Genomic DNA, 20,216 nt, shown 5'->3' on the forward strand with positions numbered 1-20,216 from the left:
CAAGTCGCTCTCGCGAACACTAGCTAGCGAACTAGCTAGAACACGTACGGACGGTCGATGGCTCAAAAAAGTCAAATCCTTTAGCACTGATAAAAAAAGAAATATAATACTCCGTATCTTTATTTTTCAATATATGAAACCATTCCATCATTTGTCTTATTAGTTTAAAATTATGTAAGTATGGTATATATTTGTTGTTACGTGTTTTATCACGCCAAAGGTAATTTAAATATGACTTATTTTTTTATATTTATATTAAATTTTGAATATGATGAATAACTAACGATTTCATACATAGAGATTATATATGAAACCACCATTAAATTCTGAACCTGTCGACGATTAGTCATTATATATTGGGAGTGCAACTTCGTGCTAGAAGTGGCGTAGCCATAGCCTCGGCAGCCAAACAGGCCCATTATTAGATGGAGCATGTCAACAACTTAGATCTTCAGAATTCTCCACTCAAAAGGGAAAAATTAACAAGCTAACCCGTGAGAGTACTTTTCATACCTCACGGAAAGAATCACGGCGACTAACCTTGCAAAAGTCAATTTTCTTTTATTTTATTACAAAGGGACTTAGCAAATGATAAGTTAGCTATAGGATTAAAACTGTGGGCTAAGGAAGCCTTTGCCTGATTTTACAAAAGATGCGCTGGGAATGCCATCCCATCCTTCGCTCACACATTCGTAGGAAAGTCTGTTCAAAGTTTTAGCAACTACTATCTTCGTTTTTAATATATGATGTTTGATCATTCGTTTTATTTAAATTTTTTATGTAAATATAAAAATATTTAAATCATCCTTAAAGAAACATTCGATAATAAATCAATAAATCAAGTCACAATAAAATAAATAATAATTACATAATTTTTTTTAATAAAGATGAACGGTGAAACGTATCTCAAAAAAGTCCATGGTGTCCTACAAAGTTTAAATCATGGAGTCCAAAGAAACACAAATTAAGCAACATAAAACTAGTGCATTGCACTGCTGTCCTGAAGGCTAGCAAAAGAAGTGGAATATGTTCTTTTTGAAGCAGCAACATGTGCACTCTTCATCCTCAGCACTGGAGCCGTTGCAGTGGCGCCCTCCAGCCAAACTTCAATTTGAATTAATGATCTCATTTTGTAACCTGCCTTAGCAGTCGATCTCCTCGTCGTGACTTTTTCTTGTTTTTCGACCAAAGTCTTTGCTAAGAAAACTCTTGCAAAAGCCAATAGCGTGCACATCTATACAATCTCAAATTCTCAATTCTACAGGAATTCTGTTATGAATTTCATATGAATTAGTTCAGTTCCGTAGGGAGAAAGAGAAAGCCTAAAATGGAACCAGCAATACTATCATGTAATGTAAAATTATACATGAATATATATACACATTAGATTATCATCAATAGGTAAACATTCTGTACATTATGTCAACTTGTCAAGCTTCATCTCGAACTAAATTAACATGATAATCTGACACAATAAGCAACAGCTAGCTAATCTCCAATGGCAGCATCAGCCAGCAGCTGAGCTGAGCTGATCGATCAAACCGGCAGCTCTAACCGGCCGGCGGCGGCGGCGGCGGCGGCGGCGAGCTCGTCGACGACGTCGGCGCGGCAGATCGGGCAAGTCGAGTGCGAGCTCAGCCACGCGTCGATGCACTCCACGTGGAACATGTGCTTGCACGCCGGCAGCCGCCGCACCACCTCGCCGACCTGCACCAGCCCCAGGCATATCACGCACTGCGCCCACCCCGACCCGGCCGCCGCGCCGCCGTCCTCGCCGCCGCCGCCGCCGTTCACCCTCTTGTACTCGAACGCCGGGATCGCCGACACGATGGCCGCGGCGGCGACATCACCGCCGCCGCCGCTGCTGCCGGTGCTCCGAGCAGCCTGATGAGCCCCCACGATGAAGACCACGTCGTTGGGCGCCGCCGCCGCCGCCGTGCCGCCCACGGCGGCGCGCCGCCGCCGGACCCTGAGGTAGAGGAAGGACAGCACGACGGCGGCGGCGGTGATGACGACGGCCCAGATGAGGCCGGCGACGAGGTAGAGGATGACGAAGGAGAAGAAGATGCCGAAGGTGAGCAGCACCACCAGCGTGCGGTCGCCGTCGTCGCCGTCGTACGGACTACGGCCGCCCGGCTGCAGGTCATGGTGCACCGCCGGCGAGATCCCGGACAAGAACATGCTAACCCTCTAGGCTCTACTCTAGCTCAAAAATTATCAAGTGCATATGCCCAAATTAATGCATGTTCATCTTTGCAATGTAGTAACACCTGTACATGTGGGTGCTTAACTTATGTGCTTAATTGCAATGTTAATTAATTACATGCATTATAGGGTAGCTGAAGCAATTAGCAGCATAGTTAATTCACAGGATAATTTATTTGTTTGTTTTTGTTTTGTCCAGAAGACAGAGTGATGACCATTTGGCCAATGAGGAGGAGTAAGAGTTGGGGTTGTTAATATTGACTTTCTTCTTGTTGTTGGAGACATGTACAAGTTTCAGAACTCAATCCAGACATTAATGCTTGGATTTGATCTTGGTTTAGTATTTAATTGTGGGAGACAAATGCATGATTACACTTGAAGCAGTTCAGTTACATCGTCATTGTCCATTAAGGTTAGCTGAATCTATGTTTAAGTGTATGCTTGTTTGGGTCATGCTTTTATACTTGTCAACCAACTTGCACGGAAGTGATCTACTCGGTGGTTGGTTCTTCACTAAATAATCCCCATAAACTCAGATTAATCCCCATAAACTCAGTGGACCGTGAGAGCTTAATCTTCATAATTCGTTGAACTGGAGTAATTGTGAAGCTTAATCCTTTCTAAATTGTTCAACTATGGTGAACGAAAGTTGTATGGTTATATTTTCGCTAGAATGTATTTGAATGACATTTTATATTTGAAGTATATACTAATTTATTTATAACTAAATAACAGCCAGGTTTAGGTTGAAGGGTGTAAAGTGAATGTTTTGAAAAGTCAAGGGATTAATAGTCTAGCCTGAAAAAAAATATAGGGTTGACTTTCATACTTTCATAGGTAACAAGTTAAAAGTCTAGGAGAGGGGCCGGGGAGACTCAATCGGTGAATAGTACTCCCTTCATATTCGTAAAGGAAGTCGGTTATGACAATGTTTAAGTTAAACCTTGGGAGATAAATCATGAATAACTCTCACGTTGTTGAGTTTGAAAACATAAAAATTATATGAATAGATTTGTTTTGAAAAATACTTTCATAAAAGTATACATATATCACTTTTTAATAAATATTTTTATAGAAACAAGAAGTTAAAGTTGTGTTTTGAAGACCGTGTCACTGTCCAAAACGGTTTACTTTACGAGTACAGAAAGAATATCTAGGTTAAAAAAATATTAGGGTAGATTTTCAGACTTCTATATAAGTAAAAAGCTAAAAGGTCTAGGGAAGGGGAGAGGGGAGAGTCAATGGGTGAATAGTATCTAGTTTGAAAGAAATAAGTTAGGGCTGATTTTCAGACTTCCATAAGAAACTAAGTGTGGTGGTGGGGTTTGGGGGTTTGTAGTAGACTATTTCCTGTCCTTAGTGATTTATTATATTTTTAGCACATTTTATTTGAACCATAAAGACTTTATCTTTGAAGCAATCAATACATTTGAATTTCGCTAAAGTGAAGGGCATTCTAATCGCTTTGTATTTGTATTGGTATAAATGAGATTGGTTAAAATGTATTTACTCCGTTTTAAAATATAACAAATTAGGATAGGATGAAACATATTATAATATTGCGTTTTTGGCATAGAGAGAGTTGCGTCTTTCAGGCAATATGAGAATTATATTGTGGTATGTCTTGGTGAATGAGTGCCAATTAATGCAAATGTTCAAGAACCAATTTTGCCTCCTTTTCTTGTAATCACTGCTTAATATACTCCCTCCCTTTCAATTTACTTGTTGTTATAGTAAATCTCCTAAGATACCCTTCTTAATTATAATTTAATCATCTTTTTAAAGCAAGCATTAAAAATTCCTTTCAAAGTACTACTATAGTTGCATTGATAAAGGGTACAAATTAAGAGAAAGACGCAAGTGCTTTCTAACGTGAGAATGATAAGTATCTTGACACAAATTTTAAAAGTTAGAATAATTTAAAATGGAGGGAGTACGCTGTTTTCTGTCATCTGCACTTGGCAATGCTTGGAAGGATATCGCTAGCTTCAGAGTTCAGTTCATTACCTAACGACAATCAGTGCATCGAACAGGTCCGATAGATGAAGATATGTGCAAGGTACTACCTTACAAATAATTATATTCAATACATTTAGCACTTGTATGATAGGCAAATATTAAATTAAAACTCTTCACTTCACTAGTTACTTCGGTTCAGTTTTTATGTCCTAGACACACCTACATTAATAACAAGAATAGGAAAATCTGACATCTTTTCTCCCTTTCGTTCTTACAAACATGGTCAGCTTTAACATTAAATAATATGCCATTGAATATCTCGCCACTACATCAGGTCAAATATTCAAAACTTAAAACATTCCCACAAAATATACAAAGCTTATGTGGACTTACGACTACCGAGTAGATATGCCCTAATAAGTTTAGTTAAATTGCCTCAAACATATCTGTCTTACAGAGAACAGCTAATAGCAATTACAACTAAACCCAAGAGAACAGTAATATTAGGCAGTTACACTAAAGTTTAGAAGAATGATTTCAATCAACAATGTCTAGACTCATCTCAGATCTCACATCTGAAACTAACAAAAATCAGCAGTTAGTGAGTTCTTCGATTAAAGTGCCATGCAAACTGATCAACAGCCACCATTGCTTGTGAAGCAGAACCAAGAGAACCATCATACCTGTGCATTAAGATAGCAATGCCAGTAAAATAAATTTTTGGCAGAAACTCATTTGTATAATGAAGGTAATTAAAGGAAACTTGGTATTTAGAGTTCTGTAAATCAAAAGTTGAACAATGAGATACGTACATACAAACTAACAAGTAAGCTCCAATCTCCATAACTATAACACCTTCACCTTCTGGCTGTACTGCATTAACGCAACGAGCACAGAACCAGTGTTCATGGATTGAGGTGACCAAATCTGTAAATGCAGAACTGGCAATCACAATATTGCTGGAGATAACAAATATAAAAATAGCGTTTGATGTTTCTAAGAGTGGTAAGGTTGATTCAGATTCATAATGTGAGTCTCTTACACTGGTTTGAGCCAATAGAGAAGAATTCCATCTGCAGATTGTTCCGTCGAACAAAGTCTAGAAATGGTAGCAGATCAACAGCTTTCAGTTCAGTTCCTTCTTGCTCTGCTCTGGGCAGTTAAAAAAGAATATTTGAAAATTTTCAACCTTAGGATCTTCATCATTCATGTATCACAACAAATAAGTTCATTTCTTTGACACTGAAATCTATCTAACATATTCACATCTGCTGTTCAGTTATAAAACTTCGTATCTAGTAAAGTATTCCTTGATTTAGTTCTGCGAGGTCTGATAAAAATTTTGTATGAACAAGCTTCCCGTAAATTATGTATATAATAACTGAGTAAGTACATTTATATAGAAAATATATGGCCCTACCAGCTCTTCATTACAAATTTTGAGAGCAAATTGAATGACGTAAACATAGTGGAATGTTAAAAAGATAAGAAAAATTTATCAGCTTATACTTGGTTCCTGTCATTATATGCATAACAAATAAACTACTCTTTCCATCCAAAAATATAAGCATTTCTAGCTACGAATCTGGACATATGTGTTTTGTCAATTATCAAGCATTCAAAAGTATATGAGACCGAACCAAAGTTACCAACAAGCAAGCTGAAAACAATTCTTGGAACTGCCGTTGTTGTTTATCAAATTGGCATTTCAACTGTGTCATCAAGTTGTAGGTAGGTTATAAACCGATGAGTACCACTAAGTTCATGATTAACCATCAAAATCCCTATCCTCCTTCAATCAAACTAGAAGGCCCTGTAAATTACTCAGCTGCTACTGTAGGCAGGAAACGAACAATGCTGAAGTTACATAGAACTCCAACAAAATAAACCAAACAATTTCCCCCTAAATACTCTCGAATAGAAACAACAATTTCACGGTGCCCCCAGTCCCACAACCTAGTGACATCGAGGCGAAGGAGACGGACAAACACGGTTGCTACCCTACGACCAAGAAGTAGCCAAACACCGCCCGTGATTTGGGGATGGATGGGGATCGGAGACTCACACGACGGGGAGGAGGCGAGACGGCCCCGTCGGGTCGTAGTTGAGCAGCAGCGCCGCCTTGACCGGCTTCCCTGCAAGATCACCAACAACGGCGACTCGTTAGCAGCAGCAGCAGCAGCAGCGAAGAGCGGCAGAGGAGGGGGAGGAGGAGGAGGAGGAGGAGGGGAGACCCGAAGCGCCGACGTGCTTCCCAGCCCACTTCTCCCACGACCGGCGCGCCCATATCCAGTCCGCGGCCATTGCGGGGGCGGTGAGGTTCGCCGCCGGGGAGGCTTGCGGCGGTGGGGGTAGGGGAGCGAGATGCGGCGGCGGCGGCGTGGCTGCCGGCGGCGATGGCCAAGTCCCCCTATGCGTATGCAGCCTGTGATGTGAGGGGTTTGTTCCGGTGGGCCTGGCCCAATAGGCCCATATAGGCCTCCTATCGGCCCGTATCCTCCTATCCCAGAAATTGGAATCGTAGGGTTTGGGTTGAAATTCGATGAAGCTCGAATGGAATTTGACATAAATCGAGCGGTTTGGAGGAGCTATGAAATTTGGGCTGGTGAAATCCAAACGAAATATTGGACCCTTGAGAAATGATGCACACCGTTTAATATAGCACAATTCGAAAATAGAGAAAGTATTGGGTGGATGCGCTAGCACATGGAGAGAGGTGCTGAAAATTTTTCGCCATCTTAGCTTAGCATGTGCGTCCAGAACTTGGTTCCAACTATATTTAGTTTGCTATTTTCTCTCTTTGGTTCGGTCTGCAACACCACTAGAGATGGCTTAAGATAGCAAACCAAGCTGAATAAATTTTTGACGATCGTGAGATGGTAAGGATACTGTGTACGAAGAGAGGTCTCTCATGTTCGAGTCCTATAAAATGCACACGCACATAATCCGTAAAAATTAAACATGAGAACGGTGAATTTGTGCTAGCAGAATACAAAATTTTTTAGTGAATTGGGCCATCTTTTATTATCGTAGTTTTACTTTGGATCACCTCTAGTCCAATCTTTTATTTTTGACTAGCAAAATTTATATTTGTTTTATTTTGGACCACCCAAATCTACTTCTTTAGCACATCAATGACCTCAAGGATGTCGGCTCCGGCAAACTAGCAAAATCCTCCATATATGAACATGCCATACCTTTGTTGGAGTATATGATAGACATGGCTAGTAAAAATAGACGGGGATGGTCCAAAGTGCAACAAACATTCAAAGTGAAAACATTGTATTAGGGACGATTAAAGTGTAATTACGCAATAAAAGATGGTCCATAGTGCAGTGTACTCAAATTTTTTTTCGGGGATTTTCATACTACTACAGCTACAATGTGAACTAATCTGCTGGTTTTAGAGGGAATATAAGAATTGGTCGAATCACTTATACTTGGTTCCACAAAAATATTGCTTTGGTGTTCAAGCGAAAAATAGAAGGTAAGGCTGTTTATAAATCTTGGCATTAAACAACCCTTCCGAATATTTGCATTAGTTTCGCAGTTCATATGGCGAGGACTGAGGATGCTCATAATGCATCACTCTTAGCGAGTGCAAGAGAGTAGTTGGTAGAGTTTTGCCTTATGAATTGTTTCCTTTATTTGTAATGCATGCCTTGAGCAGTCATATTATCGATAGTTTGTTTGCAACTCCAATTCAGTGCTCTTTCGTTATGGTAGTTATATATATCAGGGTAAAAAATAACGAGTACAAGAACAAATGTATCATCGGAATAAGCTCACAGAGATTTGCTAACTTCATTTATAACTGAAATCAAGCTGCTATGCAGCAAATGTTTGCACGCACTGTTGGGGACAAGATGATATAGTAAAACACAAATGAAAATGAGAACTTGAAACTAGCACAACCACAACTTAATTCATTAGTAGATACCACCAGGCGCGGCGAACATGTGAACCAAATCTGCCGAGAATTTAAAGGCCACCGCGGAGACGGAGCACCAGGTGCAAGGTGGACTCCTTCTGGATGTTGTAATCTGCTAAGGTGCGGCCATCCTCGAGCTGCTTGCCAGCAAAGATCAGGCGCTGCTGATCCGGGGGAATGCTCTCCTTGTCCTGAATCTTTGCTTTTACGTTGTCAATTGTGTCTGACGACTCAACCTCCAGGGTAATGGTTTTGCCGGTCAATGTCTTGACAAAGATTTGCATTCCACCCCTGAGCCTGAGCACTAGGTGAAGGGTAGACTCCTTGTGGATATTGTAGTCAGCCAGGGAGCGTCCGTCCTCGAGCTGCTTGCCGGCGAAGATGAAGCGCTGCTGGTCCCGGGGGATGCCCTCCTTGTCCTGAATCTTCGCCTTCACATTGTCGATTGTATCAGAAGACTCGACCTCAAGCGTAATGGTCTTTCCGGTCAGGGTCTTGACAAAAATCTGCATGCCTCCCCTCAGCCTAAGCACAAGGTGAAGGGTGGACTCTTTCTGAATGTTGTAATCTGCGAGGGTGCGTCCGTCCTCAAGTTGCTTTGCCCGCAAAGATGAGGCGCTGCTGGTCAGGTGGAATTCCCTCCTTGTCCTGAATCTTGGCCTTGACATTGTCAATCGTGCCAGAGGACTCAACCTCTAGGGTTATGGTCTTGCCAGTGAGTGTCTTCACAAAGATCTGCATCTGTACATACCAAAAGAAGATAGGCCTATGAGCAAATGAATCAAGACAGAAGCTAGAATACAGATAAATCTATATTAATTATGGAGTACACGGTCCACACACAAATACAGAAATTCCACATACAGAAGAGACTCCTAGATGTCATGATGGTTTTTGGAAGCAATGGAAGTGTACCAAAAATAATTTAATTACATTATTAGTAAGAAATATTACATGTAGATGTAGTAGTAATTTAGGAACAGATACTGAACATAAGAGACGCAGTAGTAAATTAGGAACAGATATTGAACACAAGAGAATCCAGATGTTAATGGTTTAAGGAAGTAATGTAAGGGTAACAAAGATTATAACATACAGAGGTGTTAAAATCTAGGGACAATTTGAACCATGCCACACAAATTTTGTAAAATTTGTGATATGCCACCCTGACCCACATGTCATTGACTCATGTGGGTCCTACATGTCATTGAGATACGGGTGGCATATCTCAAATTTTGCAAATATAGGGTGGCATGGTTCCAACAAACCCACTTGTAGAAGTAGTAAATCAAGAGCAAAGCATGCATGTAGATGTAGTAGTAAATTAGGAACAGATATTGAAGTGATCATCAGATCATAAATAATCTTATCTGATTATCCATAGGCGCCCCTCATCCTAGCCTTCCACGTGTACGTTGCTGATGCCTTCCCAATGACGGTTGAGGGCGTTTTGGACAATTCCCATAGCTGTAACCGTCATATGGAGGCTATAAATAGAGCTCTCCTTCACACTTCACAACACATAATTTTGAGCTGAATTACAAGAGGCTCTATTGTATCTTTTGTACATTAGAATAAGGTAGAGAGTGAGGGGAAGCTCTGGAGGGGTGCCCGGAAGGTTTGACGCTCTCTCCGACTTCTTTCTCGACGAGTGTAGCTTCCTAGGAGGAATTCTGGAGGAGTACCGGAGCTGTTGGTACACTCCGCTCCGGGTTCGGAGAACCTTCTTCTATTAGGTAAGCATTAGTGTTCCTTTCTTATGTTATTTAATTATTTAGTCTGAGTAAGATATATTTCCATCTTTACAGGTTCATTGTTTAGTATTCATACTAAGTGCTCTAGCACTAGGACTCTGGATAAAGAAGGAAGTTCCTGTACAAGTATTAGAGTAGTAATTAATAATTTAGACATGGTTTCTAGGTTAGAGATTACCTTTGTTTGTTGTGTATCCCACGGATTTGTCAGAGGTAGGCGGCAGGTGGTGATAGCCTGAATCCCGTCCTAGTAATCCTCCACTTTCGGATACATCATAGAGCTATAGCCGGAACCACGCTGGCAGACCAGCAGGGGTCGGTACCCGAAGCAACAGATAGGAAATTACCTTTGCTTAGCTTAGATAATTAAAACACATAGAAAGTCCTCTCTAGCCTACTTAGCCTATCTATAATTGTTGTCCTTGGATTGTCTTAGCCTTAGGTAGATTACACACGTTCCCTGAGTTCGATATCCTTTTGGGGTCACCCGAAGGTGAAGTGTTACAATGGTATTTCGTGTGTTTGCGGATTTATCTGTGGTCGTAAGAAATACCAACAATGAGTCTACAACTTAATTTCTTCCAAAACTCTTCTTGCCGATTTTAACTTAAACTCCTTTCATTTTGCAGAAAAAGAAGCTAGCTGTTAGAAAGAAACCTGCACCACCTCCATCGGTAACATACCTTTACAAATTCTCTTCAATTTTCAATTAATTGATACTAACTTAACTCCTTTTCCTCAGCCGATTCGGTCTCCAACTCCAATCCAACATGAATCAAGTGAACATACGCCATCGGCTAGAGGTAGCCACCATATTGAAGACCAGCCGATTCCTGCCATTCCTGTAAGTACTTGTACAATTTTTGTAATCCAAAATTGGCTACTCCAACATTTTATTGATCAACAAATCATCCTTTCTTTCTTTCAGGCCTTAGCCGATATGTTCTCATTTGACATCAGACAGTTTATGGATGAAGAGGAAGAAACAACCAGCAAAACACAAGCTCCTCTAGCCGATGACTTGAAAACCACACTTAAGGATATAGCTCATCGGCTTGAAAGTTCTTTGGATGCTCTAGTTGTGGACTGTGGTCCAATCAGGGCAAGGTTTGAAGAAATACAAGATCAAATCCTTGATGATGTAGCTGAGATCATCTCTCCAGCAGTCTTCCTTGAGCAATATTGGCACAAACTGGAGAGAGCAAGACAAAGGATAGCTGATAGGAGGGAAAGAAAAGATCTTGAAGCCACCATTCAATCCAATCGGCAATCCATTAATGAAGAAAAAGTTAAGCTTGATGCAATGATCTCTGGACCCAATCCTATCCAATCTAACATAGATCGGCTGAAAAACAGAAAATTGAATTGCTGGCTGAACTTGAAGCATGTAATGCTGAACTAGCTTTAGAAAAACAGAAGCTTGCCGATCTTCCAAGAGCCATCGAAGAACAAAAATCCAAGCTGAAGTCTTCAATCAAGCACTTAGCCAAACTAAATAAGACTGTGAAACTGATCCCAGGCACAGATGCAGCCGATGCCCAAGCAATCGAAGAAGTAGAACAAATCAGACAAAGGGCAATATCGGCTATTCATAAGCTTGTAATAAGCTGAACAAGTGTTTTGTAATATAAAACTTCCTTTTGTGCAATGCAACAATATAATTTTTTTTTCCAATGATGTGTATATATATGCCCCCTTAATTTTGTCATGTGGGAGAAACATCACAAAATTACAATCGGCTAACTAATATGAGCAGAACACAACCGATTGCAATAAAACAAATAACTAAGGACGATATTACTCATATCGGCCATCTAAAGGCGATGTCAACATATCGGCTAACATGTATCGGCATAACACAGCCGAATCATGAGTTAATCCAAACACTTGGATAATATTTTTTCAAATACTTTCCATTAAGAGCCCTTCCAAAAACTTCACCATCAAGTCCTTGCAACATGTAAGCTCCTTTAGACACAGATTTGTAAATTCTAAAAGGTCCTCCCCAATTTGGTGACCACTTGCCGAATTTATTATTACCAGTCCCAATCGGCAAAATCAACTTCCAAACTAATTCACCCTCCTCAAATGATTTCGGCACAACCTTTTTGTTATAATGACGTGCAATTCTCTCCTTATCTCTTGTCACTTTTTCCAGAGCATGCATTCTAGATTGAACTAAATCTTCTGATTCATCTACCATAAGATTATGATAATCATCGGCTGTCAGCTCATCTTGCAACTCAATTCTTCTTGAGCCGATGACATGTTCCCATGGCAAAACTGCTTCATGCCCATAAACTAACTTATAAGGAGGAACTTGAATTGATCCATGACAAGCCATTCTATATGACCACAATGCCTCAGCCAATCGGTTATGCCGTTGTTTTGGAAAATCGACAATCTTCCTCTTTATCAGTCTGATCAAACTCTTGTTAGATGCTTCTGCTTGTCCATTGGCTTGTGCATAATATGGTGAAGAATTTAACAATTTAATTCCCATACCCTCTGCAAATTGAACAAACTCATCTGACACAAAGATAGATCCCTGATCAGTTGTGATTGTTTGTGGAACACCAAATCGGTAAATGATATACTCCTTGACAAACTGGATGGCATCTCCACAATCAACTTTCTTCAATGTGACTGCTTCTACCCACTTAGTGAAATAATCGGTTGCCACCAATATAAACTTATATCCTTTACTTGAAGGTGGATTAATCTGGCCGATCATATCAATACCCCATCCTCTAAACGGCCAAGGCTTGATTATAGGATTCATAGCCGATGCTGGTGCCCTTTGAATAGCTCCAAATTTCTAATAGTCTTGACACCCTTTATAATATCTAAAGCAATCTTCCAACATTGTCGGCCAAAAATATCCAACTCTTCTAAGAAACCACTTCATTTTATGAGCCGATTGATGAGTACCACAAATTCCTTCATGTACTTCTCCCATTACAACTTTAGCTTGATCGGCACTTAAACATTTAAGCAATACTCCATCAATCGTCCTATAATATAGTTCACCATCCAACAAAACATATCTCAAAGCTTTATATCTTAATTTCCTTGAAGCCGATTGAGAAGGATTCTTCAAATAATTGAACACATCATATCTCCAGTCATCGGCTGTAATTGCAGCAATCTCTATGTCAACACCTTTCATCATCGGTTTATATCCTGATGCCCCCTGAGCCAAATCATTAGCTTCCATGTTCTGCTCTCGAGGAACATGTTTCAATGTGACCAGCCAAAATCCATTCATCAATTCCTTGCACCTCTCATGATAAATCATCAATAAATCATTTTACACTCATATTCTCGAGCTAGTTGATTAATTACTAATAAAGAATCACCCGTAATTTCAATAGCATCGGCTTCAATCTTGTTCAAAAGTTGCAAACCCTTAAGAACTGCTTCATATTTAGCTTGATTATTTGTAACATAAGATTTTATAGTATAAGCAAACTCAAAACTTGTCCCCCTTGGTGATATGATAACCAAGCTGATGCCACAACCATGAGTGCAAACAGAACCATCAAAGAACAACGTCCAAGGCACTATTTCAACTGAGCCGATTGAATCATCTCGATGCTCTACAATAAAATCGGCTATAACCTGTCCCTTGATAGCTTTGGGTGACTCATATCTAAGATCAAACTCTGTTAAAGCATAAATCCACTTGCCAATTCTCCCTTTTAACACTGGAGCCGATAGCATATATTTGACCACATCAGCTTTGCAAACCACAGTGCACTCATTTGATAACAAATAATGCCTTAACTTTGTACAAGAAAAATATAAGCACAAACATAACTTCTCCACTGAATAATACCTTGTCTCTGCATCCAAAAGCCTTCTGCTTAAATAAAAGATTGCCCTCTCTTTACCTTCAAACTCTTGAATGAAAATTGAGCCGATTGACTACACATCGGCCGATAGATACAACCTGAAAGGCACCCCTTTTTGTGGAGAAATTAAAACTGGAGGGGAACTTAGATATTCTTTAATACTATCCAAGGCCTTCTGCTGCTCTGCCCCCAATGCAAATTCCTGATCAGCTTTAAGTCTGAGCAAGGATGTAAATGGCTCTAATCTCCTAGACAAATTAGAAATAAACCTTCTAATAAAATTTATCTTGCCGATCAAAGATTGCAATTGTTTCTTGTCTTCTGGAGGTTTGATCTTCTGAATAGCATTAATACTCCTTTGTGGCACTTCAATACCCCTCACATGCACAAGAAAACCTAAAAATTGTCCAGCCGATACACCAAAACAACACTTTGTTGTCACGCCCGGAATTTCTATCAAAAACTCCAAACACTTACATCTGTGTAAAACCCTCGTCCAGGAATCAGCTGAGGCACACAATAACAAATTGATAATAGAGTGCAATTATTATTCTAATTAATAGGCGAATATAAAGTCATTACAGAGGTGGATAGTTCCTCTCAAACAATAAAGATCTAAGCAGCGGAAAATAAGATAAACAACGCAGGTGACTCCATCCCACAAGCAGATTGACCAGGGCTACGCCTAATCCTCCACACCTTCAGCATCATTGTAGAACTCCTCCTTTGATGAATGATTGCAAGGTGAGTATATGACATACTCAACAAGCCACGCAGCAAATATGCAAATGCAGGGGATAACAAAGGATGGCATAATATAGTCTCATTTGCATAAATTGTATCTAATAAATACTTCAGAATTTAATAAAACAGTAAAGTGTTTAATTAAACAGTATTAATCCAACGCTATACAACATACCCGTTGTATAGGCCCAACCATTCTGAACAACCATTCCCGGCTGCACAGTTCTATCTCCAAACCAGGAATATACCATTCCAAACCAGGAGCTAAACAAATTATTATCATCATCATTTATTATGGTGAGAGGTATGAGACTAATCACGAAAGACATTGTTAGACCCGCCCAGAACTGCGGGCACGGCTATTCGAATAATTTTACTCTGGCCAGAGGTGTACCACTGTACCCACAAGACACAACCTCAACATCATGTCAACCATGCGTCGCGATACTTAACAAGTACCCGAATAGAGATTATGACAATACCCTCTGCATAACACAATTCAAAGCAGTGCACCCTTCCTGGATCATAACCACCCCTTTATAAACAAGGCATGGACTCCCCAACGACCCCCTTGGGCTTATCTCCGCCACTTCTCAGTCTGGTGCCCCACAATGAACCACACTACACAAAAGGTAAAGCCGTTGCCCACGCTGGCTTGTGGTTGGCACGGTTAATGTTTCACAACTGAAAATCTGAACCGGTCCTTAATTGTCATGAGCACGACCATCAAAACCATGTGCTCACAACCCACCATTATCAAGTTTTTGTTGGCAAATTAATTAACCAATCACGATTAACCATCGTGAGCTACCATTAAACTATCATTAAATAATAGTGAATCATTAGTCATCCCATACAACATATGAGCTAGTGTCTCTAAGCATGGCTAAGCATCCTAATCACTTTAGCTAAAACCATATAATGTTCTAGCTAATCCAATTATTAACCAAGTGACAAAGTATAGGTAATCAATAACAAAGGGCTATAACAAAGGCAATAGGTTATTCCCACCCAGTGACATTCAAAAATAAATGCAACAGTTGAATAGAAACAATAGCTTTAAACGGGATCAACATGCTCAAAGGGTTGTTTGGGATCTGTGTGACTTGCTTTGCTGGCCTTGGAACTCTTCAAAGTTTTCTCCTGCAAAATCGGACTCTCCGGGAACGTCGGAATCTAAGCATAAAAGAGCAAAATCACCAAAACAACACATAAACAATCATAAACAGTACATGTTGATATTTTTAACATGTAGATCTCAATTTTAGAAACATTTAGAGACTTGAACCAACTAAATCCGAGCTAAGATGAATTAGTTATGAATTTTTAAAGATTAAATCGGATTAAATCATTTTTTTAGATTTTAATTGAATTATGACGCAATAAAGAATTATTTTTGAAAAGGAAAAATGATTTATTGCGTCAGCGGGCTCGGGTTCACGGTGGACCGGGTGCACGGAAGCGGTCTACGAAACGAACGGCCGAGATCTAATCTAATCCAAACGAACGGCCGAGATCTAATCGATCTACCGCGGGTCTACGGCTAACGTCGATGATGACGTCATCGCCGGCGGCAACTCGGCACCACGTGCTCGCCGGCGAACGATGGCGCGGCGGCGCAAACGGAGGGCACCAACGGGTAGAGGTCTACGCGGCGAACTCACCGAGGGCTCGGACAACGGCGGACGGCAACGGACGGCGACGGCGGCGAGGACGCACGGGTCAATGGCGACAGTGGTGCTCCCACGATCTTCGGCGGAAACGGAGGACGGGACGAGGACGGCGACGACTTGGCGAACCCAACGGCGGCCTTCCCGAGCGACGACGACGACCGAAACGATGGCGGCGCGCGGCTGGACTTGCGGCGGCGACGGCGGTGCAAAGGCTAACACGGAGGCGGCGCTACAAGCTGTGGCAAGCTAAGGCGAGGGTGGCGGCGGACGGAGGAGGTCTCGGGGGTCCTTTTATAGGGGCTAGGGGACGGCGGCTAGGCCCACCGTGGCTGGTGACCGCGATGGAAGGTTTAGGGTTAGGAGGGAAAAACCGAATCCGAATCGAGCTCGAATCCAACGATTTCCAAACGAAATTAGCTAGAGTTTCTATAGAGGAAAAGGTAGAGGAGATCGAAGGGATCATTTCCCCTCTATCAATTTGATCGGATCGGGAAAGACGCGGGCGAATTTTGGAAGGGGGCGGCGGCGGCTTGCGCACGGCTAGGGCGCAGCTGCGGTGCGAGGAAGACGGCGACCCTTACAGGTGGGGAGAGAGGAGGTAGAGCGGGCAGCTCGGCTCAGTGGGCTGACTTGGGCCGGGTGTGCTCAGGCCGGAGAGAGAGAGAGAGAGAGAGAGAGATTTTTGGGCCGACTTTCGGCCCAAAACCAAAAGAGGACTTTTAAAACTTTTTTTCTTTTTAAATTATTCATGAAATGCAATTTCATTTATTAAAAATACTTCCTTGGCTCAAATAAATCCTAGAAAAATCTAGGAACTATAGAATCAATAGAAGTATTTAATAAAATTTTATCTAGCCCACTTTTATATTGGAATTTATTATTTAAAATTAGATCTTTGCTTCAAGGCTTTTTAAAATCATTTCTAATAATTCTATTTAAACCACCATTTATAAATTCGGGATTTTTAGGGTGTGACATTTGTGGGCTTCAGCTTCAAGCCATATTTTCTTGTTCTCTCAAAAACTTTTCTCAACTCAACTATATGACCTTCGACTTCCTTGGACTTCACCACTACATCATCGATATAAATTTCTACCAACAAGCCGATCAAATCATGAAAAATGTAATTCATAACTCTTTGATATGTAGCTCCAGCACTTTTTAATCCAAAAGTCATTACAACCCATCCATATAAGCCGATTGCACCAGGACATCTGAAAGCAGTCTTATGAATATCCTCTTCTGCCATAAAAATTTGATTATATCCAGCATTGCCATCCATAAAACTTATAATCTTGTGCCCTAAAGCAGCATCTACCAACTGATCGGCAACCGGCATTGGGTATTCATACTTAGGTGTAGCTTTATTCAAATCTCTGAAGTCAATACAAACCCTAAGTTTGCCATTTTTCTTGATAACTGGAACTATATTAGAAACCCACTCAGCATATCGGCATGGACGAATAAAACCAACATCATATAATCGTGTAATTTCAGCTTTAATTGCATCATACATATCAGCTTTACATCTTCTATGTGGTTGTTTGTATGGCCGATATCCTGGTTTGATAGGTAGCCGATGTTCAACAATTGATCGGCTGAGTCCTAGCATCTCAAAATATTTCCAAGCAAAACAATCTCTATACTCTTTCAATAATTCAATTAACTTGGCCCTAAATTCAGATGATAATATTTTACTGATAAATGTCGGCCTAGGTCTATCTCCTGGACCAATATCCACTTCTTCCAATTCATCGGCCGACATAAAACCTTTTTCTAGCTCGCCATCGAGATCATCTACAGTCTCCTTGGTGTAGAAATTCGAACCCTCCACAACACCCTCAAAGCAACAATTGGGGTTCTCCATCTCCAGCTGGTTGTATATGACAATCAGACACTTTTAAATAATCTCCTAGCCAGATTTTTCCAGACAAACAATCAATACCATCCATCTCCCAAACAATTAAATCGGCATTGATAACATTTACTGACCTGTCGGCTGGGACTACCTCAATCTTGTCACCTTGCCATTAAATCAAACTCTGATGCATGGTTGAAGGAATACAACAATTAGCATGAATCCAATCCCTTCCAAGCAGCAGGCTATATGAACCCTTCCTATCGATGACAAAATATGTGGTAGGAACAATCTTGCTACCGACTGTCAACTCTACGTTCAAAATTCCTTTAGCCTCTAAACGATTGCCACCAAAATCCTTAAGAACCATGTTAGTTTTGATGAGATCATCTGCACTCCTGCCCAATTTCTTGAATGTAGCATATGACATCAAATTTACAGCAGCTCCACCATCAACTAACATTTTAGACATCGACTTGCCATTGACAAATCCCTTAATACACAATGGCTTAAGGTGCCGATTCTCTGTCCCTTCTGGCTTCTCAAAGATAGCTTGTTCTGGTGACAAAATCATTTGAGCACAAGATTCCTCCATGATGTCTGCATCCCTTTGATCAATTCCAAATTCTGCAGGTAACACAAACACCATGTTAACCGATGAAGAAGCAATAGCCTTTCCTTTAGCCAATCTCTCAGCTTCATCGGCTTTAATCTCATCGGCTGACACCACTTTGCTTTTAACACGCCAAACTTGTTTTGTTTTTGCTCTTTTCAGCCGACGACCTATATCTTGTTGATTTTCTTGAAATTGCTCCCTATTCCTCATTCTTTGAACCCTTCTCTTCTGACTCTTGGAAAAAATCCCAGAAGGACACCATTGTGGATTTGCAACCTCCTCAGCAACTTCTTCCTAGAGATAATCTTGATGAATTGGGCCCAACCTTTGGTGAACATGCAACTTTCTCTGCAAAAACCGATCTTCTCTAGAATGGAATCGGCTATGATCCCCAGAATTACTGCAACCTGGGCAATCTTGTACTGATGGCAGTCTCATCCCTTCATTCCAGCAAAACCTGAAAAATTCACAACTCTAGTGTGGATCAACACTGTCATCATCCCTGAAATATTGCTCCTCCTACTGATCATATCTTCTCTGATATTTGTTAATCATTCTAATAGAATCAAGTCGATTGTGAACCATGTTGACATGAAAAGGGTTACCATCAATTTTCATCGACTTCTTTGAATCATCAAATTTGATTTTTACCTTGCTCAATGGCCAATTGAATCTGCTGTCTAAAAACTTTGCATTCATTAGTACTGTGAAATCCTGTATTGTGCCACTTGCAATATTTTCTCTTTCCTAATTCATCAGCCGATGGAATCACATGACCAGCAGGGAGCTTAATCTATTTCTCCCGGAGCAATAAATCAAAAATTCTGTCAGCTTTGGTGATATCAAAGTCATATCTTTCTTCTTTTCCAGAATTCTTAACCCATTGACATGAAACCACCTTCTTTCTTCTCACCCATTCGATTGCTACTACTTTAGGATCCTCTTCTTCTTCAGATTCAGAGACATAAGAGCTGATATAATTAACCTTTTTAAATGCTTTCTTGGCCTCTTGGAACCTCTGTTCATGCGTTGCTATTTTCTGAGCCAAGTGAGCCAAACTCTTAAAGTCTTGAGCCGAAAATCTTTCCTTGATTGGTGATAATAAGTCCTGGAAAGCCAAATCGGCTAGCTGAGAGTCTGTTAAGGCCAAACTGTAGCATCTATTTCTGACATCTCTGAACCTTTGAATATAATATTGGACAGATTCTTCATGTTTTTGCTTGATTGCCGTCAGATCAGATAGTTTCATCTCATGAATCCCACTGTAGAAGAATTTATGAAACTGTTTTTCCAAATCGGCCCAGCTATGAATGAAGTTGTATGGTAAAGAAGAAAACCATGTGAAAGCTGATCCAGATAAAGACAAAGGGAATAATTTGACTTTTAGAGCATCAGTAGTCGATGCCTTACCACATTGAGCTAAAAATCGGCTGACATGCTCATAGGTTGACACATTGTCCTGTCCTGAAAATTTAGAGAAGTCTAGGACTTTGTATCGGCTTGGCAGTGGTACTCTTTCAAAGTATTCTGGATATGGATGCCGATACAGATTGTCACCATCCTTTGGCTTGAGACCAAATTGCTCCCTCATTACATCGGCTATCATATCGGCCCAAGGCTTC

General features: G+C 40.7%; 2 protein-coding genes and 1 pseudogene across 2 annotated transcripts; all 3 read right to left on the reverse strand.

The window, feature by feature from the left end:
• Positions 1–1,350: 1,350 nt before the first annotated feature.
• Positions 1,351–2,373, reverse strand: LOC127774992 (RING-H2 finger protein ATL74-like). The gene has a single exon (XM_052301289.1). It carries the CDS (start codon positions 2,179–2,181, stop codon positions 1,537–1,539), a length of 645 nt encoding a protein of 214 aa, XP_052157249.1. The 5' UTR covers positions 2,182–2,373; the 3' UTR covers positions 1,351–1,536.
• A 2,079-nt stretch (positions 2,374–4,452) lies between these two features.
• Positions 4,453–6,619, reverse strand: LOC127773093 (uncharacterized). Its single transcript, XM_052299107.1, has 5 exons — positions 6,399–6,619; positions 6,230–6,299; positions 5,207–5,316; positions 4,977–5,091; positions 4,453–4,847 (listed from the first exon to the last, which is right to left on the reverse strand). The coding sequence occupies exons 1-5, from the start codon at positions 6,466–6,468 to the stop codon at positions 4,763–4,765; spliced, it is 450 nt and encodes a 149-aa protein (XP_052155067.1). The 5' UTR covers positions 6,469–6,619; the 3' UTR covers positions 4,453–4,762.
• A 1,526-nt stretch (positions 6,620–8,145) lies between these two features.
• On the reverse strand, positions 8,146–8,836 carry LOC127775076 (polyubiquitin 11-like; annotated as a pseudogene).
• Between the last annotated feature and the right edge of the window lie 11,380 nt (positions 8,837–20,216).

The sequence above is a fragment of the Oryza glaberrima genome, chromosome 5 (assembly GCF_000147395.1).
Source record: "Oryza glaberrima chromosome 5, OglaRS2, whole genome shotgun sequence".
In the NCBI taxonomy this organism is placed as follows: Eukaryota; Viridiplantae; Streptophyta; class Magnoliopsida; order Poales; family Poaceae; genus Oryza; species Oryza glaberrima.

Coding starts and splice junctions, on each gene's coding strand:
- LOC127774992 (XM_052301289.1), bottom strand. CDS start 2,181: ATGTTCTTGTCCGGGATCTCGCCGGCGGTGCACCATGACCTGCAGCCG.
- LOC127773093 (XM_052299107.1), bottom strand. CDS start 6,468: ATGGCCGCGGACTGGATATGGGCGCGCCGGTCGTGGGAGAAGTGGGCT. Junction 6,300..6,398: donor GAAGCACGTCGGCGCTTCGG/GTCTCCCCTCCT, acceptor GTGATCTTGCAG/GGAAGCCGGTCAAGGCGGCG. Junction 5,092..5,206: donor CTCTATTGGCTCAAACCAGT/GTAAGAGACTCA, acceptor CTGCATTTACAG/ATTTGGTCACCTCAATCCAT.